We start from the raw sequence: 22368 nt of genomic DNA, 5'->3' as shown, positions 1-22368 counted from the left end.
GTTTTTGGGGCACACATGGCCCAAGCACCAGCCAAAGCCCCACGGTGTTATTAATTTTGAATGACACTGAAGCCAGACAAAGCTGATGTGACTTTTGACACACACACACACAAGCTCGGCAGTTTGATGGTTAAATTCGAACCTGGAGCTGAGTGTGAATGGCCTAAAAATGACTGTGACCCCTCCCCTCCCAACGGGCAAAGGTTGGTATTTATTCAGTGCAGCTGTGGTTTTTAGAGCAGGAGACTGAGAGGCAGGACTCCTGGTTTCCGTTCGCAGCTCCGACCCCTGATGTCGGGCAAGTCGCTTCTCTGTGCGGCCGTCTGTAAAATGGGTGCGATCCTCCAGTGCTTCACGCAGGGCTGTAGAGTCGGAAGAGCTTTGAGATCCCCCATTGGCGGGTGCCGCAGAGAGGTGGTCTCACCCTGCTGACTTTGTGCATTGAGTCCCTGCAGCTGCCGCGCTGTTGCCTGTACGTACACATGCCAGAAGCCCCTTGGAGGTGGTGTAGGGTTCCTAGGACTCTGGAGCAGGTAGATGGAAAAGATAAAGAGCCCTATTGAGTTATGAGGTGAAAGTGATTTGCCCCGGGGATCCTAATGACTTAATCCGCTCCCAATTTCCTTCTGTTTTACAGCCTGGAAGTTGAGTGAATGAGGCAGTGTTCAGGTGGCCTGATGTAACAGGCAGGAACCTGTGCTTGCCGAAAGGCCCATGGGGAAAGGAGAAAGTAAACTCTGGCTGCCGTTGGTAACAAAGGCAAGGGCTGGGCTCCCTGCCCTCCCCTCCAGGCCTACATGTGTGTGTCTCACACCCCCATAAAACTCTTCCCAATGAATGACTGTCTGGCAACCACTGAGCACAACTTCTGTCTCCTTTGGGGCCTTCAGGAATCTGCTCTCCTCACATCTTTTCCCCACCAAAGTGCTGTGATGATAGTCCTCCCTGGTCCCCTGGCTAGGAGTCTCTCACCCCCACATTCCTGACCTTGCCTTGGAGTGCGCAGGCTACCCTAGCGTGTGCTGGCTCCCAGGCACCCAGGAGTTAGAAGATGAAGGTTTGTTGTTTTTTTTTCTCTCCGAAGGGAGAGCACTATAGTCTGTGCCTTAGTCACCAAGCACAGGAAACCCCGAAACTTGGGGGATAAAGCCCTGTTGATTTCTCCTTTGGGAGCCATCCTGGCCGGGAGATGTGCAAGACAGGGTCTTGTCCATCTCTGGCCCAGTGATTGAGAACCAAAGATCTAAATACCCTACTGTTCTTCAAGGAAACCCAAGAGCTCACCTTGCTTTACAGATGCTAATGATTAACCCTCACAGCCCAGCACTGAGGTGAGTCAACCTCCTTATCCCCATTGTAGATGAGGAAACTGAGGCACAGCGAAGTGAGTGACTTGCCTAGAAAGACGCAATGAGTTGGTGACAGAGCAATGGGCTTCTGGTTCCCAGCTGTGCTGTTTAACCGCCCTCCTGCTTGCGGTCAGAAGCTCCTGGGATTTTCCCAGTCTTGTCCAAAATGATCCAAACCTCTTGCACCTACCTGGGAATCTTCCAAGAAGAGTCTCTTCTCCCAGGATTTACAAGGTGTCTTGGCTCCCGGTTAGAAGCTCAGGGTTTAGCTGGGCAGAGGTTCAGGTTGGGTCAGTTCTTGGCGCTCCGTATGAGGCGGGGATGGATGACTGTTTCACGATGGCTCCAAGCTGTGAATCCTCACCCAACATTATTATATTATTTATTATCAGTATTACCCCGGCACTTAAGAGCCATAGCCCTGGACTGGGGCACCATTGTGCTAGGGGCTGTACAGACACAGAATAAAGGCAGTCCAAGCCCCCGAAGAGCTTACAACCTAAGTGAGAACATTGACTGTAAAAAAAACTTTTTCCTCGGGCCAGCCAACTTGGGGGAGAAATGCAAGGTATCTGTGTATGGACTCAAGTTAGGGGCAGTGCTCGAGTGAACTGTGCAGTGAAGACCAGGCCTTGTGGATTTTTACTTCTCCAGGAGCTCCCTGTCTTAGGTTAATGTGTATCTGAGATGAGAGAAGATTTCTGGAGCAGTAACTGGAAGTTTCCCAGCTTTCTCTGCACTCAGAGAGGCAATGCTTCCTTAACACCTGACATTGGCTGGCCTATGTGCTGACAACAGGTCCAAGGAATCCAGAATTGGAAGGGTTACGGCAAAGCCCACTGCTGTGATGAGTGGGCAGGTACAGGCTCCCTCTCTCCCAGCTTGCCGCAGATCAGCAGCTGCCCTTTCCCTCCTCCCCCATTCAAATCTCTCCCCCTCTAGTTATGTCTTATGTGTTTCTTATCACCTCCCCAGAGATGGCTCCAGCCTAGTAGGGTTAGAGCAGTGGTTCGCAACCAGCACACAGCTGCAGCCCGTGTGACCTCTTAAGGGCCATACAGGTCGTATATATGTTGTGTGGATGCAGCACATGTAAACATGGAGAGCTGCATATGTGGCCCAGAGTGGTAATAGGTTGAGAACCCCTGAGTTAGTCAGCTGATAGGTGGGGAGGGTATGTCTTATCTGAGTGGTACCTTCTGTGGTCTTCCATGCAACTGCTTTACCTTTCTGTGTTGGTCTCTCCCAGCCCACAGGTGCAACTGAGGGTCTGGGTTCCTTCTCTGTGGTGTAAAATTGAAGGGGTGGAGGGACAAAAGACTGGCAATGAGCACAATTAGGGGCTTGGAAACACTGCGACCTGAACAGCCGGTATAAAGAGTGGGATTGCCCACTTTACAGTGCAGCTGAACCTGGTCTTTGTTCTGTATTTGTGCACCATGGGATCCTTGTCTGGGACTGGGGCTCCTAGGTGCTGCTGCAATACAAATAATAGCATACAGAATTAACAGATGGGATAGAGAAGGGAGATCGGGAACCTCCATTTTCCCCCCGTCTCATCAGTCAAGAACACGGGAACGTTTGCTGCAACTGTGAGGTGGCACATTCAAAACTGAGGAAACAGAATACAATTACACATGGAGCCTGTGGAACTCATTGCCACAAGCTAGCCTGGAGGCCCAAGCTTGTGAGCGGAGCAAGATTCAAGAAGAGGTTAAACACTTATATGAACAGCAAGGCTATCCAGAGTTACAACAGTAAATACTCAAAGAGGAGGGGGGAGAAATCAGTTTAGCAAGGAATATAAACCGTCCTGTTACAGGTCATGAACCAGCTGTTAGCCCCAGGAGATTAGGTGGACATTTCCTAGAGGGCAAGTTCTTATACGTTATCTTTTACGACAGTGCCTAGGCACCAGCCAAGAATGGGGTCCCATTGTGCCAGGCTCTGTACAAATTGTCCAACAACTACCTGACGGCGGGCTTGTGATGCTTAGCTAATTATTTGGTAAAAATAAATATTTCTCCATAAAACAGGGATGTTATTTACCCATCTTGGCCTCTTTCCAGCCCTGGGAAAACACTCCTGGTAACCACGTTTGTAATATAGGGTTAATGATAACTTTGCCTTCTTCCCAGGAAGCTCAATGGGCGAATGTTTGTAAGGCGTGTGGAGAGCCTCAGCCAGGCACTGAATAGCAGCGCAAAGCAGCGGTAGTGTTCTTTAGCCCCCTGCGTGATCCCAATGCACAGGCGTTGGAAATACTCATCGAACAGATGGAGCTGGAGCACTCGGGTGTTCTAAGCAAGCTCACACGCACACTCACACTCTCTCCTCCCTCTTCCCCCCCCCTCCTTCTCCTCCTCTTCCGATAGATCAAAGACTCTGTCTTGGCTACATGCTGACTGGCTACCGAGGACCAGCAATTAGGACAAAGATCTGTGCTGACCAGGCGTAGGGCTGATGACGGGAGCCAGCACTCCGTGGCGCTCTGCGGGGCCCGTCTTCCCTTTAAGGCCTCGGTTGCAGTGTCGAAAATAATGTTTTGATTTTTTTTTTTTTCCCTTTTGTCTCCTAGCAGCCGTTGGGGAATAAACAGCTGGCATTCCAGCAGCAGCTCCTGCAGATGCAACAGCTTCAGCAGCAACACTTGTTAAACCTTCAGCGCCAAGGGCTGGTCAGCCTTCAGCCGGGACAAGGCACCGTTCCCCTGCAGACCCTTCCACAAGGTAAAGCGCGTGGCAAACCTCCGCCCTCTCCTTCCGTCCTTTAAAGCACGAGCCCTCCGCTCCAGTCGGCCTGGTGGGCGTTACCCCTGCGAAGCTGCTACAAACGCAGCCTCCGAGCTCTGAGGCTTTTAGTAGCCACCGGGTGGTTTTCAACCCACTTTAGGCCCGCTTGAGTCTGTCTCCTTCCAGCACCGTCGTGGGCTATACAGGAGCGGTAACAGTGATTCGTAGACTCGATAGCAGTAAAATTGCACAGGAGCAGTTGAGGTATATTCTGTAAGTTCAGGGCCCGATCCTGCTGCCAATGAAGGAGGCGATGGGAGTTTTGCCTTTTAAATCAGTGGGCACAGGACCGGGCCCTAAGTTTGCGTATATGGTTCCTGTCTGTTTAATGCCCTGGCTGATCGAGGTTCCTGTGTGGGGCTGGTGGTACAGGCAGATGCTGGGAACGAGGGATGCGTGCCCAGAAGGCAGAGTTCTTCTGCCTGGAGAATGAATGACCTGTTTGCCTGTGGAGGGGTGGCCCATCTGGGTGAAGGGCAGAGGCCAGAGCAAGGCACGACTTCCCCTAGATTCACTCAGGACCCTCCCAGGTTTGGGTCACGCACTGGAAACTCCCCCCAGCTCATTCCGAGAGCTTCATGATCCTTTTGAAGCAAGCCTGGGGCCAGGGCCAAATGACCGTTGGAACCTGCCTGTTGAAAATGTGCAGCTCCGGCAGGCAGGACAGACCGATAGATGAAACTGGGCCGTTTCCACTGAGCGGTGGGTTCACTGGACCCCCACGCTCAGAACAAAACTTTGGGCAGGGGGAAGTCTGGGTGCCTCGTGGAGCAAAACCTGAAAGGAAGGTTCCCTCGCGTGCCTGCAAACCAGACCCACTGAATTTCCTGTGGCGATAGCCAAGGCAGTGAGAGGGAAGCTGGTGCTGCTGCCACCATGGCTAGATAGCGCTTAGGCCTCCAGGGCTGTCAGACTGATGTTCTTCACCCACCCTCAATGAAACTAAAAGCTGCCCTGCACTGGGTTCTTCTCAGCACAGGTTACTGTTGGTTAGCGGTGGTTCTCCAGTCCATATCTTCACCCTTGTCTCTCTGCGTGTGTTTTTCCTCCTCTCTCCCTTGACCCCGTCCGGCATGTAGCTGTGTGTCCCTCGGACCTGCAGCAGCTCTGGAAAGAGGTCACCGCTACCCAGCCCGTAGAAGACAGCATCAAGCAAGAGGGCCTCGACCTGACCACCAACACTTCAAACTCTACCTCGTTTTCGGCCACCAAGGTCTCGCCTCCCATTTCCCACCACTCTCTCCCCAATGGACAGAGCGCCATGCTCACGCCAAGGAGGGACAGGTAGAACCAAGCTGGGGCAGCCTTTTATTTTGCCCTGTAGGTCTAAGAAAAGGCTAGATGGCTAATGGGTCCATTGTTTGCCTTAGGGAGTGGGGGCAGCATAGTCCAGTGGACTAGGAATTGAGGGAGCTGGGCTCTGTTTCCAGCTCTGTTGCTACGTGGGCAAGTCACTAAACCTCTCTGCGTCTCCACTTACCTGTCCGGGAAATGAGCTGTAATCATGTTCACCAGCCTCCTAAGGCTTGACTGATGCATTTGAGAGCCTTGGCTGAAAGGTGCTAGGAGATGTGTTAATGTCTTGGGGTGGTCCTGGTCTGGAAGCTTCTTTGGAACTGCAGTAACCAGCCTGACATGTGTAAGATCCCCAATGTAACGGTTCATTCCTTCTCCCTCGTCTCTCACACACACTCTCTCTCTCTCAGCAGCTCTTCTCATGAAGAGAACCCCGGCTCCCACCCTCTGTACGGACACGGAGAATGCAAGTGGCCAGGTTGTGAAACCCTCTGTGAGGACTTGGGACAGTTTGTCAAGTAGGTCGCCCCCCTGCTGTGTCTCTCCAGGGCTGTCGTTTCATTCCTGGTTCCCCCAGGTTGTGCAGCCAGTGTGGTGGTTTGCAAATTGCCCTGCGTTTGGGAGCCGTCCAGACCCTACCTGTCGCTAGCAACCTGTGCTTCAGTACTGCTTTGGGCAGAAGAGGGAGGGGGTGGTCCTTGCACCTGCACCCCGAGCTGAGGGCAGTATAGGTAGGTCAGAAAAGCCATGACTTCCAACTGTCTGGGGTTAGGCAGAGCTCATCCTCTCTTCAGAGGCCACAAGTGTGGCCTTAAAAAAAAAAAAAAAAAAACCACCTCTGGTTACGATTTTTCCACAAGTGGCTAGTGATTTTTTGCAGGGGCACCCAACTTAGCACCTTGCAGGGGTTTGATTTCCAGAGGGCTCAGCACTACCTGAAAGTCACGCCCCTTTGGGGGGGTGTCTCAGATTGAGCCCCCAAAATCACTCGTCCCTTTTTTAGGAAACTCTGGGCCTTAGTGTCTCTGTGTCCAAGTTCCCCATCTGTACAAGGGGGATGATAGGACTCCCTGTGTCTTGGAGTTGGAAACTCCTCAATTTAGCCAGCAGGTGAACTGTAGATTCAAGCATAAAAGCCAAATTGGGGCCCCCCATCCCATAACAAGGCGGTTAGTCTGAACATCCAGGGGCATGTGAGAGGGATGGGGGGAGTGTGTGCCAGAGGAGAAGAGACTGTAGGAGATCTAGAGAAATCACAGGACTTGGGTGGGGGAGGGCGAGAGAAGACAAATGAGGAAAGTTAGCAGCTCACCCTCAGTAAGGGGGGAAGAGAGAGAGAGAGCGAACACGCGCAAGAGAGGAGAGAAAGAAACAGATGGGAGCGCGGCAGCTTGCTGACACCGCTTGTGGGCTCTGTCACTGGCTGATTAACTCTGCTGTCTAAGAGCCCTCTGCTAGCGTCAGGGTCAAACAAATTGTTTTCACGCTTCGTCAGAGGTGTACTTAATTAGTTCATTTGCAATTAGATCTCTTTGTAGCCGGGATTTTTAGCAAAGACATCAGAAGAAACTGACGGGTTTTTGTGTTTTCCCCCCCTCCCCCCTTTGCACTGAAGGGAATATTGTGGGAGTTGGGGCAGAGATGCACTGTGCGTGTGTGTGTCTATTTGTGTCTGAAAGACTTTAGTTTTACAAACAGCGTGTCAGCCGATCTCGCCAGCCGTGAGCCTGCCTCCCCACTTTGTTCAGGCAGGGAGTACCGGAGGGTGGAACAGGTGCCAGCTGCAGTGAATACCAAGGCAGACTCAATCAGGGGTAGGGAAGAGTGACTGCTGTGTGTCGGGGGAGATGGGTTAAGAAGGAGAAAGCATCTTTATTCAAAGGAAAGAGCCAGGAGGAGAGGACGGGGGCATTGTGCCTTGCTGTAGCTAAGGAACCAGAGAGGGGTTCCACCTAGTGGTTAGAGCAAGTGGCTTGGTGACTCAGGACTCCTGGGTTCTATTCCCTTCTCTGCCTCTGGCTTGCTACCAGACCTGAGGTAAGGTTTCGCCTCTCCGCACCTCAGTTTCCCCATCTGTACAATGGGTCTAATACTTAACTGACCTCACAAGCAGATTGCAAGCAGGGATGGGCCCAACCCATTATCACTGAAACTAGATCAGAAGCTCCGCAGTGTTTGGATCGCTGGTTTTGGTTTGACTCATGCAGAGTGGGGCACCATCTGTGAAGTTCCCATCTGAATCCTGAGCTTCTCCAATGTTTTGGGTAGAGATGGTTGAAAGAGGGGGAAGAATTTTTGCAAAGATATTTGTAAAAAATTTGTCTCCGTTTTTAAATTTGAAATGTTTCAAACAGCTTGAATTTTTGGGTGCATCTGAATCCACGGGGCCAATTTGTACCCAAGTTATTGGGCTTCTTATACATGCTGGAGCAGTTTGAGGAACTCCACCCCTGGGCACAGAAGGGAAGAATGAAACTTTCTGACACTGAGATGAAAAAATGAAAGCACTTTCCAGATAAGATCCCCCCCACCCTCAATTTTACACTTTCCTCCTTTGGCAGAGAATGCCACAACACTTGACAGCTTATTCTTCGCAGAAGTACTCATGTCTTAGTCCCACCATGCAGAGGAGCAAGGAGTAAAGACCCCTAGTCCATCTCCAGCTGGATAGGTAGTCGTGATGAAAGAAACTCAAACATTTTGTTGGGTTAGTTCAGATACAAGTCTGAAAGCTTGTCCCTAACATCATGTTCTTGCAAGATAGGGCTGGGAATCTCCCATAAACAGGCTTTTCAGTGAGAATCCTGGTACCTCCTGCTGCTGGTTGGTGGGTAGATTCCATCTGGACAGCTTCTCCCATGGTATCTCTGTGTTTTGTCCCTAGTCCTGGCCGGAAACCGAGTCACCAAAATGACCATCATTTGCATACCAGTAGCATGCTTGGTACCATCATGGATAGAGGCATTGCCTTTACACCTAGGAGCATGCAACCTAAATCAGACATAGAAAATCTGGCCCTGGACTGTCTAACAAGTTAGGCATGCATTGTGTGCTCGCAATTCACAACTGATTTGCTTGTGTGGTTACTGTGGTCGCACTCACAAATGTCACTTGCACATACAATTACCTGATTTGTGTGTCTGGTAATTATACCTGTAAATTAGACATGCATTTTGCCATGGGATTACACACCTCACTGATGTGAGAACCTAGCCCATCGTGTGACATGGGCTCTTAGAGCCCCAGATAAACCGCCTTTTCCAAAGCTGTGCGTCTTGGAAAGTGGAGAGGGTTCAACCATCCAAACCACGGTGGGTTATTGTCGCAAGACTTCCTGGAAGGCATGAGTTTTAAATGGCTCTGAAGACAGGGAGGTTGCTTGGCACAGCATGCAGGGAGTTCCGAACAGAAGGGATGGAGCGAAAGTCAAGAGAAATGAAATACCGTTATCTGCACATACATACGATCCCTGAGGAGACTTACGGTGGCTTCTGCAGGAAGAATCACCTGCTGGTTAGAGCACTTACCCAGGGTTGTGATGGAGAATCCATCCCTGGCTGTTTTCCTAAGCCATCTGCTGTAGTTCAGGCCTGGGTTAATTCAGGGAGGTTGTATGGCCTGTGTTGTACAGGAGATCAGACTAGGTGATCGCAATGGTCCCTTCTGGCTTTATAACCTATAAAACTATTCCTGGTGCTGCCGTCGGCTCTCCCATGTGACCTCGAGCAGCTACTTCCCCTCTCCGTGCTTCAGTTTCCCCGATACCTACTTCACGGGGGTGGAGAGTGGAAGCTAAATTAATTCATGTTTGTAAAGGCTTTTGAGGACTCTAATAATATTTAGCTCTTACGGAGTGTTTTTCATCTGTGGTTCTTACAGCAGAGGTCAGTATCACTGCTGCTGATTTACAGAAACTGAGACACAGAGAGATGCAGGGATTTGCCCAAGGTCACGCAGCAGGCCAGCGGCAGAGCTGGGAATAGAAACCATGTCTCGAGACCCGGTGTAGTGTCCTGTCCATTGGGCCACACCGCCCTAGATGGAAGATCAGTGCGAGGCCAGGTGACTTACTTATTTCTGATCTGATTGACCTGCCCCTAAAGGGACTTTTTAAAGTCATGGATCGATAAAAGAAATGCCAAACGTCACCCTTATAAAGTAAAATCCCAGGTACTAGAGAGCAGGGTTTTCCCGTCACTTGCCCTCTTAGGTCACATTACAGCAGCAGGACAATTACACTGCAAGTTGGAGCTTGGGTGACCGTGGGCCAGATCCTCAGCTGGTACCAGTAAGCCCATTGAGCTAGGCTGGCTTGACACCTTCTGAGGATCCCGCCCCGTTGGTACCGTGTGTGATGGGAGCAGAGGAACGATCCAGAGCATGTGGAAGGGGAAGAGCAAGGGATGGAACTGACTGATCAGGGAGACTGGAGAGAGAGAGAGAGATCAAAGGGGGACAAATGGGGCAGGAGTGGGGAGTGTGCAGCACAGCGTCTCTGGGGAGCGTGGGACACGCGAATTCTAGCTTTGATATTGCTGTCGGCTTGTCAGCAGCAGCTGCCCCCGGCCCAGGGAACTCGGTTTCCCAACGCCGCAGCATCCAGGAGCGCAGGCTCTCTACTGTTTTGTTGCATGGCTCTGGTTGACCGTCGAGGGAGAGGTTTGATAGCAGGGATCTGTCGAGTGGCAGGGTCGGGGGAGAGAGAGAACAGAGGCCGAAGAGCGGCATGGCTCGAGGTGAAGGGAAAAGAGGGGGACGCAGAGCTCAGAAAAAGGGGAGAGGAGACACCAATGGCAGGCTGCTGACAGTGCAGAGCGCTCGCCGCATGGGGCTGAGGAGGCTCACTCTCTGTGCTCGTTTAGTTAGCAGAGCTGATGGGGATCCGCATGTTGTGTTTCTTTACCAAATCCCCTCACCTGCAGCTGAGTCTGAAACGAGGGGTTCCCACATTTGCAAGGCCTAGGGCTGCTTTAGACAGCACCATCGTGGCAGGTGTATTTAAAACATCAAAACGTAATGCAGCCCTAATGTTTTCTTGCACCTTGAATTCACCCTGGCAGAGAATTATCCCTGCTCGTTCGGCGCTCACCAGCACACTGAGCCAGCTTTCCTCGTGTGCCTCAGTTGGAGGGAGAGGCAGGACTTGGGCTGCATTGTCAGGCTCAGAAGGCCATGCTTTGAGCACCCGGGGTTTAGCAAGATGAGGCCTGGAGGAGAGATGTGTCAGAGCTGTGTAGGACAGGATTGATTCCTAGTCTGAGAGGCAGGGAAGAGCAAAGCATTCCCCTATTCCAGGGAGAGCCCATAGCCCGGCACCTCTCACTGAGCTATCTCCACTCTCCCTGGGTTCCAGATCCGGGGGTTTCTCTGCCTGTCCTGACATGCCTGTCTGTGCTCCTGGCTGGGATCTCCATGTGGTTGAGGGAGGAGATTTCCTGGCTGGCAGGGAGCACTCAACCTGGAATCATGACTAAGACTGATCCCGTATGTTCTTCCGTGAAAGCGAGCATGGGCCATTTTGATACCATACACGTTTCCCAACAAGGGACTTTGTAAGGAGAAGGCTCCGCAGCCAAAGGTGGCCATGAGGTTTTTGTTTTGATGGCAGAGAGAGAGGAAGGGGAGGGCCTTGTGGGTAAGGCATGGGACCTTGAGTCAGGAGCCCTGGGTTCTAGTCCCAGCTCTGCCGTTGACCTGGCTATATCCCCTCCTTGGTCTCTGTTTCCCCATCTGTAAAATGGGGATGATAATATTTACTTGCCTGGGGGAGTTTGAAAGGCTTCATGCATGAATGTTCATGAGGCACTGAGAGTCTAGGATGCAGAGCACCTCATAAACGCCACCTCCTGCCTTTGGGGAGTTCCTTATGGAATGCAAATGAATCCCCACGAGGCTGCCTGTGTCTGCCTAGAAACCTGCTCCTCGGGGGCAGTCGGTCTTTCCAGGTACATCCTGGAAATGGGATTCTCCAGCTGAGCTTAAGGAGCCAACGGTTGTACCATATGCGCACCTCCCCCGGGGCTTGGCTTGCAGGCTCACCCTCCACAGGTACCAACTGTTTGTTTTGGATTTCAATGGACTCTCTGTGGCAAACTACAGCTGAGGTGATCCAAGTGCTGTTGGGGAAGGGGCTGCAAGACCGTGTGATCCAGGGGATAGGGCCCTGGTCTAGGAGGTAGAAGACCTGCTGTTCTCTTCTTGGCTCTGCCAACGACCCGCTGTGTGACCTTGGCCAAGTCACTTTGCCGCTCTGTGGCTCAGTTTCCCCTCCCATGCTTTGTCTTATCTGTTTAAATTGCAAACTCATCAGGGCAGGGACTGTCTTGTAATGTAACGAGCAGATTGGGGCCTGCAGTGCTCCTGTAATACAGATAAGAGGTACTTGCAGGCTGTAGGTAGGTGCGGATTTAGTTGGGGATTGGTCCTGCTTTGAGCAGGGGGTTGGACTAGATGACCTCCTGAGGTCCCTTCCAACCCTGATATTCTATGACATGGGCCAGTAGGAGGTGCTGTGTTTCATGGCGGGTTCTGGGATATAAAATCCATCCTTCTCTGTCTAGACACCTCAATACAGAACACGCACTTGATGACCGAAGCACGGCCCAGTGTCGAGTTCAAATGCAAGTGGTGCAGCAGCTGGAAATACAGGTAGGTGCAAACCAAAGAGACTTGAAGGGTGGTGTTGAGTCAAACTCTTTACTTGCCCTGGATATAAATGGCAGAATTAAACTGTTCTCCATCGGGAGGGAATAGCTGGGTCTAGGGTGACCAGATGTCCCGATTTTATAGGGACAGTCCCAATATTTGGGGCTGTGACTTACAGAGAGCCAGGAAACGTGATCTTTGACAAATTATTGTCGGGCACAGATGAGCAGATCTAGGAGGTCTTGGCCACAACAACGTGCAATCTTCTATAGCTGCCTTTAGGGCAGAAAAATAGTTGTCAATTGCACCTGAAAATTAGGCACACATTTTGCCATGCAGTCGCACACCTATCTTAAGGAGAAGGGCCCTGTCCCAAAACCAGGTGCGGGTGGGCGGGCAGCAGGGGAAGGACTCAACCCCTCAAACCTTGGTAGATGACACATTCATGTACATATGAAACAACACATCGAATGGCTCGATCAAAAAAGAGAGACTCTCACTGTAACTAACATAAGGCACGGAGGCTGGGTATTTCAAGTGGAAATCCAGTGGAAGATGGATTGCACCTGATTTCCGCAGACTTCTCTGAACATTTCAGCCAGGATGCTGCATGTCCTGTGCGTTTGCTTCTATAGCATGTGGGGGTTTGACACTGGCACAGTGGAACCAGTGTGTTGTGTGTGCTTGTGTTGCTATCTATGGCACCATGTGTACATGAATGTTGCGTAACGGTTGCAACCCGTGGGACTAGTGCAATATTCTGTATCCGACTCTAGAGCCAAATCCTAGTCGTCCTGAAGCCAGGAGAGCTGGTTGGTGCTCAGCACTTCCAAATATCAGGCCGTGTGTTAGGTGCCTGAATGCAGACTTCGGAGCTCACCTGTCAGGCCCCTGTTTGTGGAAATCTTGACCTTGATTTATCCTGTGCGTTTCATACGAGCTGACTCCCCCCTCCAGAAGTGCCTTATGTAATTAGTTAACAAAAGAGGGCGATTCAGAAGAAATGTAGGCTTTCCGCTGAGGTTTGCGAAGCGATCGAGGCTCAAGGCAAGAGAGAGACAGGGGAGCTGTTGCAAGCAGCAGCTGCGGAAGGCTTTCATTAGCGCAGGCAAGTTCGGGTAAAGGGACAGGGTGGTGCCAGGTGGGCGAGGGGAGGAGGAGATAATCTATGAGAACTGCCTATGCGGAGTATTTTAATGACGTGTCTATACGGCACGTAGGCGACGGTCTCCACATCTCTCGCACGCGTGCTGAATGCAAAGATGCCTGGTGCGTGTGACCGTGGGTAGGAACTGTAGTGCCGTGTGACACGTGTGCATCCATTGCACGGGGGGGTGTGCACGCATGTTGCCATTTTATTTACAGTTTCTCCCATGGGCTTCTCTGCCTGCCCTTTCCTGGGAAATACCAGCCCTGGAGCTTGTGTGACAGACTCCGGGGGTACTCTTGTTATCCAGGTTGCCTTGGCTGCTAGTTCACACCTGTGCTGGGGGGGCAGCAGAGGAGGCTCTGCTCGAGGAGGGAGTGGGCTAGCTGGTGTAATGCAGAGTGCTGGCAGGAGTTAAAGCAACGTAGGATGAAGCTGATGGCGGGGAGGGGACGAGGGAGGGAAAGGGGTGGACATTTTAAAAAAAAAAAATTAGAGAAAAAAACTCCCTGGAGCACTGGTTGGAAAGTGAAGTTGAGATTCTAAAGCCACCTGAGTCAAACCGTGTGATTCCATCCTGTTCCCAAACGCTCACTAAAGCAAGAGGTTGAAAGCAATTACTGGAACTTGGAGAGGGGAGGCAGGAGGTGGGGTGGGGGAAAAAAAAACCTGAAGGGATAGCAGAAAGCTCTGTGCGCGAAGAGGAGAAGCTGCCACCAGAGCTACCAATTATAAAGTTTTCAGCACGGCGCTCCCGCTGTGTCGGCTGAGAGAGTGTCTGCATCAGGAGGGGAGATCTGTCAGCTCTAATGAGAGCGTCGGAGCCGCTCAAACTTCCAGCCAACTCTGCTCCGGCTGCTGCTTTTAACTCCTTCCTTCCCTGGCTTCCCGCTCCACTCCCAGCGAAGGATCCTCCTCAGCAGGGGCGGGGGGGGGAGGTAGCCTCTTTGGGTGCCTCCTGGATTGCAAGCGGGGCCCAAAGTTTGAGGGGATGTGGCGGAAAGGGAAGGTGACATGTAGAGAGATGGTGTCAGGTCCCATTGCCTCTCCACAGCTCAAAATCTCTCCTGGTGCCACAGCGAATATTTCACCCTTCCCCGCACTCTGAAAAACAAACATACACAATTAAAGCAATGTTGCACCAGTGGGCGGATGGGTGGGCAGGTAGGTAGGGGAAAATGGGAAGGAGTGTGGTGGGGGTGGGAATAGAGAGGTAGGATCTGATGCACTGACACTGGGCAGGGGAAATACAGGCTCACTGGTAGGGAACAGAGTGGGTGGACGGGAGAGGCTGATGATGGGAAGGAGAGAGCGAGAAGATGGATGGGGAGAAGTGGACGAGGCCCTCAGGTAGAGGAGGGAGGCATGAATACGGAGCGGAGTGACAGCCACCTGGGAAACGTGGAGAGACAGCCCCAGAGAACAGAGGAGTGGGAGAAGGGAAGGAGTTTGGCGGGTGGGAGGGGATGGTGGATGGATAGGAGAGAAGATGTGTGGATGGATCTACATCTAAAGAGGCATGGAATTACTCTATTTTGCAATAGATTTTTCATCCCAGCACCTAGAGCGACGCCCGTCCAGCCAGAGGGCCGGGGCCGCTGCCTTCCTGTGCAGCCAGAGGTGTGGGCATGGCAGGCAGACACTCCAGCAGCCGTCAGCACACATCCGGGTCTTCATCCCCAATAGGAAAAGGCAGCTCTTTAGGGGGCCAGGGAAGCGATCCCATGGCCAAGTGCATGGCTTTCAGGAATGTTCGGTGTTACTGGGAAGATGCTAGCGGGGGGTGTAGACCACAGCACCGGCAGCCTCTCGCCATGGGAGAAGAAGAAAGGCCCCGGAATGGAAGAGAACAGCCCTGCTCTGTCACATAGCAGCACTCAGGGAACGTTGGCCAGACAGTGCCAGGCACGTGGGGGCCAAGCAACGGATGAGAGAGGAAGCTTGCAGCAGAAGCGCATTTCAGCGAGCGCTCCCTGGGAAGCTGGGCGCTAGAGAGCCCTGGGAGTTACCCTGCAGCAACAAGTAACCTCTTCCCTCCTGCTTCGCCCCACAGCTGGCGAAAGAAAGCGAGCGTCTCCAGGCAATGATGGCCCACCTCCATATGAGACCTTCGGAGCCGAAGCCTTTCAGTCAACCTGTAAGCACCAGCCTGCCTTCTCCATCTGTCGCTCATCCCCTCGAGTTTCCTTCTTCTCAGTGCCTCCATCCCTGTCCCATCTGTCCACCCATCCCCGTCCAGCTCTTCCAAAGCCCATTCCCAATGTCTTATCACCACTTTCCTCTCTCGCTTCGCCCAGGGGTTTGAGCCAAGCCGTGCAGACCATGTCCCTGTTAGTGGCATGGTGGCAGTCCAAACTGGGCAGGGTCAAGGACATACTCAGTGTCTCAAGCCTGGTTATGATGTCCTTGGAGCAATGATCCCCGAGTGATCCGCTTCTGGTGATCTTTGCCCTAGAGGGCCTGGGCTTGGTTCTGGTCCATGCTGCTCCCTGTACTAGCCATCCAATGCTTTACCAGGGCATAGCTCATGAAAAGCCCAGGTGCTGACGTCCTCTGTGTTAAGGAGGCTCTGGGGAATGCTGGCCTCCCCCCAGCCTGCTCCCTCCTGCTTGGTGCCATCACCCCGTGCTCCTGAGGAGTTTATTCGTTGGAAGGGTGGCTTTTCTCTCTCTCTGTTGGTCGCCTGTTCTCCCTATACTTTCATGGCTTCATCCCCCCAGGTCCTTCTGCTCCTGTTCAGTAGTGAACCTGGCTAGGGGCATGAGCAAACATGTCCCCATCAGTGCCCTGTCCCCGTTAAAAAGCTCACTGAACAAAATTCCAGGCCAGAAATCGGGATCATTGCACCTATCCCCCGCAAACCATACGCAGTGCCCTTAATATCTTGGTACCTGATCCCTCGCCAGCTCCTAGCTCAGCTCTCACAAGGGTCTGGGGAGTACCGGGTCAGACACCCCTAAGGAACCCCTGCGTGCTGCAGAGAGTAAGTCCTGATGACTCTGCAGTCGTGTTTCCTCCTGAGTTGCCCCCGTGTGACGTTCTAGCGGTGCCCTCTCTAAGGTGAGCTGTAACGCCAAGGGTTTGACACCGATCACGTTGCGGTGATTACTCCTGAATTCCACCTGCTGTTTCCGTGAGAGGCAGGAGTCTCTGCTTCCTGTGCATAATGCTTCACTTCCTGTCCTGTTCAGCGGCTGCCCACAGTCTCAACTCAGAGCTGGCTGCATTTCGGCGGGGGGTGAAGTGGTCCCTGGGTATAGTTGGTATGTTGGCTTGCAAAGTGCTTCGGGATTAAGACACTCGGGGTTGGATCCAAGTCGCACTGAAGCCCATGGGGACCTTTCCAGTGACTGCGATGGGAGCTGGGTCAGGCCCTCATGGAGCTGCAATGTGTTGATAGCAGAGTTTTCCTGTAGCTGGTTTGATCCATGAGATTCTCCTTTAGTGCCCATTCCCCTGGGTAAGAGGGCCCTGTGCGCCCTCCCGTCAGCGTGGAACCGAATCGCTCTCCCTACCTAAGACCATCTCCACGTCCGTTCCCAACTGCTCTCAATTTCTTCCACCCCTGTCTGTGCAGCTGAACCTGGTCTCAAGCGCCACCCTCTCCAAGAGCACTTCAGATACCTTTCCAGATGGCTTACCTCATCCCCCCACCTCCGCCACCGCCCCCATCACTCCCTTGCGGCAGGGCCCATCCGTCATCAGCTCCTCCACCTTACAGACCATGGGGGCCATTCGCAGGAGAAACCCTGAAAAATTCTGTCCCCCAATATCTTCAGGTAAGAGCAGCAGTGGGTGGGTCATTGATGCTCATGTGGTATGAGTTACTAGATTCGGTTCCTTCATATTCTCTCTCTCTCTCTCCCCCCCTCTCCAGAACTTGCACAGAATCATGAGTTTTACAAAAACACAGACGTCCGGCCGCCCTTCACATACGCCTCACTTATCCGGCAGGTGAGGAACCCCCTCCAGCTCCGGGGAGCTGTGAAGGCAGCTATGTCCTGATGTGGTAGGCTGTTTGTGATTAGGGCTGAGAACTGGGAGGCAGGACTCCAGGTTCCATCCCCAGCTCTGCCACTGACTCACTTTGTGATCTCCGTGGCCCTCATTAGCAAATCGGGACAACAAACTCCACAGGGGAGCATGGAGAGGGTTAATTCCTTAGGGGCCAGATCCTCAGCTTATGTAAATTGGTGTAGCTCCATTGCTCTGGTTGTCTCCAGATGACTTGGAGATCCTCAGGGAAAAGGCACTTCAGTCGTGTAAGTTGTTCATAGTAATATTTATTTCACAAAAATGATGAGGGTGCATTTAAAGACCTGCCTCTGCGAAGTGAGTTCCCAGTGGGTGGATATCTGCCTCACCAACACCACTGGGCACTGGTTGCCCGCTTTTACTGAGAGTCTCATCAGAGAGGCCCAAGAACTGGTCCATGAAGGTGGTGATCCTCTCTTCATCTATAGTGTTGATCCATCCTGATGCAGTGTGGGAGGGGGGCCGGCCTTGCCTGTGCTATACTTGTTCTGTGGATAATTGGGGAACTCCAGGGTCATCAGCCATCACCACGGACTCCACACCTTAAAATCCAGGAGAGATGGGGCATAGAGGGACTCAGCATCCCTGCCAGTAGCTCTGTGCTGTCTGGCCATTTGTGTAGCATTCAGAGCACAGATGCCACGGAGCAAATCCAAGGACAGGCTCTGGGGCTTTGGGTATAGTCTGTGCCACTCCGTTAGCTTCTCTCAACCCCTCTAGCCCCATGGATCAAATGTGTGAGCCTTTGATTTGCATATGCAAATATGCTAATGAGGAAATGCAAATCGGAGCACTCCTATTGTTCGCTCTTTCGCTCTGTGGGGATCTTCAGAAGCCCGTGCCTGACACAGGCAAGGTTCGCTTAGAAGGGTGATTTCTGCCACTGTAACTCCATTTAGCTCTTTGGACAGCAAGATTAGCTGAGCTTTCTCTGAAGTTAGATAGTTGGTTCAGCACGTGTAACCTTTTGGCAGCACGGTCCAGTGGGTAGGGCATTGGGCTGGGAGTCAGGAGACCACCACTGAACTGCTGCACGCCCCGGACTTCAATAGCTCAGACATAGGTGAGAGGTTTATTGCAGGAGTAGGTGGGTGAGATTCTGTGGCCTGCGCTGTGCAGGAGGTCAGACAAGATGATCATAATGGTCCCTTCTGACCTTAATATCTATGAGTCTATAAGACGCTCCCTCTGCACCTGAACAGCAAGGTTTGCAGTGCTTGTGTGCTTTAAGATCTACGGGTGAGCCCCATCAACCTCTGGCTCTTCTACAGCTCACCCATTATTGCTGACAGGCACGATCAGTGATACAGACTCCTGGGATTGATGCTTTCTGAGTAATTGGTTTGGTTTTTTTGCCCCACCCACCCTGAATTCCAGGCTATCCTGGAGACCCCAGACAGGCAGCTAACGTTGAATGAAATCTACAACTGGTTCACGCGGATGTTTGCCTACTTCAGGAGGAACACAGCCACCTGGAAGGTAAAGCCCCACCTGGGATTTCATTCTTCACCCCCTCTCCATCGCTCGGAGCACTGGCAGTAAGTGGCAGGGTCTGCTGCCAGGGTGGCTTTTATTAGAGGTGGGCTCCAGATCACAGCTATGTAGGGCAGCTATGCATGCATCCTGGAGAAGTACTTTTCCCTCTGACTCTCGCCTATTGACATGGTACTTTGGCGGCTTCTTGACATTGGAATATGGGGACGTGGGGTTATTTGCTGCAGATTTTTAGCCGAGTCATACATCCGAGAATGGCCTTGAGCTGTCCCGAGTTGCACCGTCCTCAGCGAATCGCTGTCTGATAATGTTGTCCCGTTGCCTCGTGAGTCTTTCTTCATGGCCCCTCCAGTTGGTGGCATTTCTCACACTTAGTGGCGCCTTTTAAAGCCATGACACACACAGGTCCGTTGGTCTGAGACAGGTGCTGGGGGTGGCAGGAGTGAGTGGAAGGATGTCGTGTTTCCCTGAGCAGTCGGAGCATGACTCTGGATGGGCACGATTCTCCTCACAGCACAAGGCCTGTGAGCCACAGAGGTCCCTCTGAAGTCCTAGGCTGTAAGGGGTGCCCAGGAGCAAATGTCCCCTTGTTCCCCCGGGTTAATAGAGAAATTCCCATTTCCAACTATGCTCCACCCCTGTGCATCCGTCATGCAGGCAAACACCCTATGTGCCAGAGAGATGGGCTCAACTCAGCAGCTGGCAGAGTTGGCTTTGCATCATCTGGCCTTGTATAAAGATGGAACTCTGTTGAACTACACCTGCTTTGTGGGCCGCTGGATGGTGTGTGCCAGGGTGCCCCTGGCGGGGGGAGGATTATGGGACTGGGGTGGCAGATTGCAGGGTTTCCGAAGGGGGTTACGGAGCAGCTAGTGTGCGAGCACCTAACTTACCTCTCTGTCTGTCTTAGGGCTTCCTGTAACGCCCATCTCTGTAGCATCTTGAGCGCTGTCTAACTGATCCCTAGGGGGATTGAGCACCTGCAGTTCTTAATGAAATCAGCAGGAGCCCCGAGTGCTTGGTTCCGCTGCAAAATCAAACTCTTCTTTTTTTCTAAGCATTTATCTCTTTTCCCCCCCACCCCTTCCGCCCCAAGTGTCTTCAAACTCCAGGGAAGGTCAGATGTGAATGGCTGCTCACTAGGGTTTGTGCTCTCAGGTAGGGGCTGTTCAGTCCCCCAGGGCATCGTGCTGGAGTGAGCAGCTCCCTCAAAAAGGCTCAGGAACTAGGTCTTGAGCTAAACCTGTAGGTCTTGGGTACAGGAGAAGGGTATTAAAAAAAAAGAAAAAAGGAAAAAAAAAAAAAGTGAGACGCTAGAAATAGAAAATAAGGTTAATGATAACCCGGGGGCTGGTGTCTCGCTGCACATAGGACGTCTCAGCCAGGCTGTAAAAGTCTCCAGAGCCGCCGCGGCTCTCGCTAGGATACCGATTCTCATCTGAGAGAATGAGAAGGAGGTTCTGTATGAGCTGGCTGCAGCCCGTCTTTCACCTTGGCAAAGAAGCGGGGAAACGTCGGGCTTGTTCTGAGAGAGGGTGGTGTTATGGATCAGGCACCGGCATGGGGCTCTGGAGACCTGGCTTCAGCTCACAGCTCTACCACAGACTGGCTCCGTGACCTTGTGCAAGTCACTTCATCTCTCTTTGCCTCAGTGTCCCCTCTGTCAAGTGAGGCTACCAGTCCTTCCTCTCTCGCCCTATTCAGACTGTAAGTTCTTTGGGGTGGAGGAGCTGTCTCTTACTGTGTATGGACAGTGTCTTGCACAGTGGAGTCCTGAAGTCAGTTAGGGCCGCTCGGCTTTCCTTCCCCGTTTGTTGGGATTCATGGCACCAGGACAAGACAGGGTTCCCCAGGCAAGGCAATGGAGCTGTGATCTCTACGTGCCATGGAAGTCAAATCTGCATAGAAGCCTAGACCCCCCAAAACCTGAGCTTCCAGATGCATGCAGGATTAACCCCGGGATGTCAGTAGATTTGCACCCACTTACCCCAGGCCTGAAGCTGGCCCCTTGGCCCTGCGGTTCGCCATGCACCTCCCCTCTGTTATTCAGGCTCCATTCCTTCTCAGTGCCTTTTCCATTCAACGGTTCAGGTCTAGATCTGGAGAGACCCTCACGGGGAGGCTGCAGGGAAAGACTGGGGGAGGGCCATCTCCGGTGGGGAAGGCACAGGGGTCGCGTTCCTGCTGCTGGGCACCACTGCTTTTCAGTCAGCCCCCACCCCCTCCACCCCATGATCCCATCCTCCAGACATGACATAATTCTGCCAGTGTCACAGGCAGCCCCTGATACAATCGCTCCCTCAGACGGGAAGCCAGAGTCATTGTGTAGCCTCAAACCCTAATAAGAGCTCGGCCCAGCCGGCTGCCTATTAACTGAACTGAGAGGAAGAGCGGGAGGTGGGATGAACTGAAGGGAATTGTCTCCAATGGAGTATGGAGTCCCTGACTCACCTGCAAGCTCCAGACTGTTCTTTATCATGTGTCTTGCGGTAGTGCTGCGAGATCCCGGCTAAATCAGAGCCTCCTTGTGCTTGGCGCTGTACATAGCCGTAGCACAAAGCCGCCCTTTCCCCCAAAGAGTTTACTATCCGAATACAATGGGGGAGACAGAAGCACAGAGGGGAAGAAGTGACTTGCCCGAGGTCACACAGCAGGTCAGCGGCAGAGCCAGGGATTGGACCTAGGTCTCCTGTCCTCTGCAGCAGCATTCCTCTCCGTGCACCTGACCCCGGGGCTGGTGGGGATAGTCGCATTGCTCATGCCTAGTATTGCTAGTTCTTGTGCAACTGAGCGCTAGGAAGCTTTGGGCGCTGGAAGACCTCCCTGCACAAGCCTCAAAAGCCTGGTGAACCTCCATGTTCAGGGCTGTGGCTCTTTGGTTTTCACCCATCCACCCCGCATGGCCCTTTATGGCTTGATCCTTCTCTGCCCCTTCCCCCACTGATGGGCCTCATCCTCTTTTGGGTTGCTTTTATTATTACCATTGATCCCTTATATTATTTGTACCAGGACTTCCCTGTGCTAGGCTCTGTGTAACAAGGACAGTCCTGCCCCCAAAGAATTTACAACCCAAGTCAAATGTTCCTAATGGCATCCGATGCTAATGCTAATGGGGATAAGCAATTCTCCAAGCTGGCTTCTCTGTGCCCTGGACAGCATGGCCTTAAGCGGGCCTCAATTAGAGCAAAGCTCAGAAGGTTCGTTTCAGGTCAGTGCCCAGAAGTATAGGTGAATAATCCCAGCCTTGAATGACACCAGGTGGGGAATCGCTCAAGTAGGTGGTTCTTGTGCTGGGATTGGTATACCCCACTGGATCAGAAGTCCCATCAGAGTCGTCTCTCTTGCAGCTTTCATTGCTTCCAGCTCTGGAGCACAGAAGTTCAAGGGCTGCTGAGAGCGTAGGGGGTGGGAATATTACATTCAAAAGAAGGTTTGGCTGGTGGGGGTGAGGCTTCTTAATTGAGCCAACCCAGTTCACTCACCCTTAGTTGGCATGTGCCTCTTACAATGAATAGTTTGCTGCTGGTTGTACGGCTGGCTAGCGGTGGTTTGTATAGGAAGCCGTTCAAGGGTATAAGGAGAGAATGAATGGTCCAATGGTTAAAGCACT

General features: G+C 52.4%; 1 protein-coding gene across 4 annotated transcripts in view; it reads left to right on the top strand.

The window, feature by feature from the left end:
• The window catches only part of FOXP4 (forkhead box P4), a 142086-nt gene that overhangs the window by 96122 nt on the left and 23596 nt on the right, over positions 1-22368 (top strand). For all 4 annotated transcript variants that reach the window (XM_084611193.1, XM_084611195.1, XM_084611194.1 and 1 more), the window contains 8 exons: positions 3928-4078; positions 5221-5425; positions 5848-5955; positions 11998-12085; positions 15283-15366; positions 16807-17008; positions 17107-17183; positions 18642-18743. In XM_084611193.1, the coding sequence (XP_084467319.1) occupies positions 3928-4078; positions 5221-5425; positions 5848-5955; positions 11998-12085; positions 15283-15366; positions 16807-17008; positions 17107-17183; positions 18642-18743 (1017 nt within the window). The remainder of the gene's footprint in view (positions 1-3927; positions 4079-5220; positions 5426-5847; positions 5956-11997; positions 12086-15282; positions 15367-16806; positions 17009-17106; positions 17184-18641; positions 18744-22368) is intronic.

The sequence above is a fragment of the Lepidochelys olivacea genome, assembly GCF_965140295.1.
Source record: "Lepidochelys olivacea isolate rLepOli2 genome assembly, chromosome: 21".
Taxonomy (NCBI): domain Eukaryota; kingdom Metazoa; phylum Chordata; order Testudines; family Cheloniidae; genus Lepidochelys; species Lepidochelys olivacea.
This window is presented reverse-complemented; position numbering and strand designations above follow the sequence as displayed.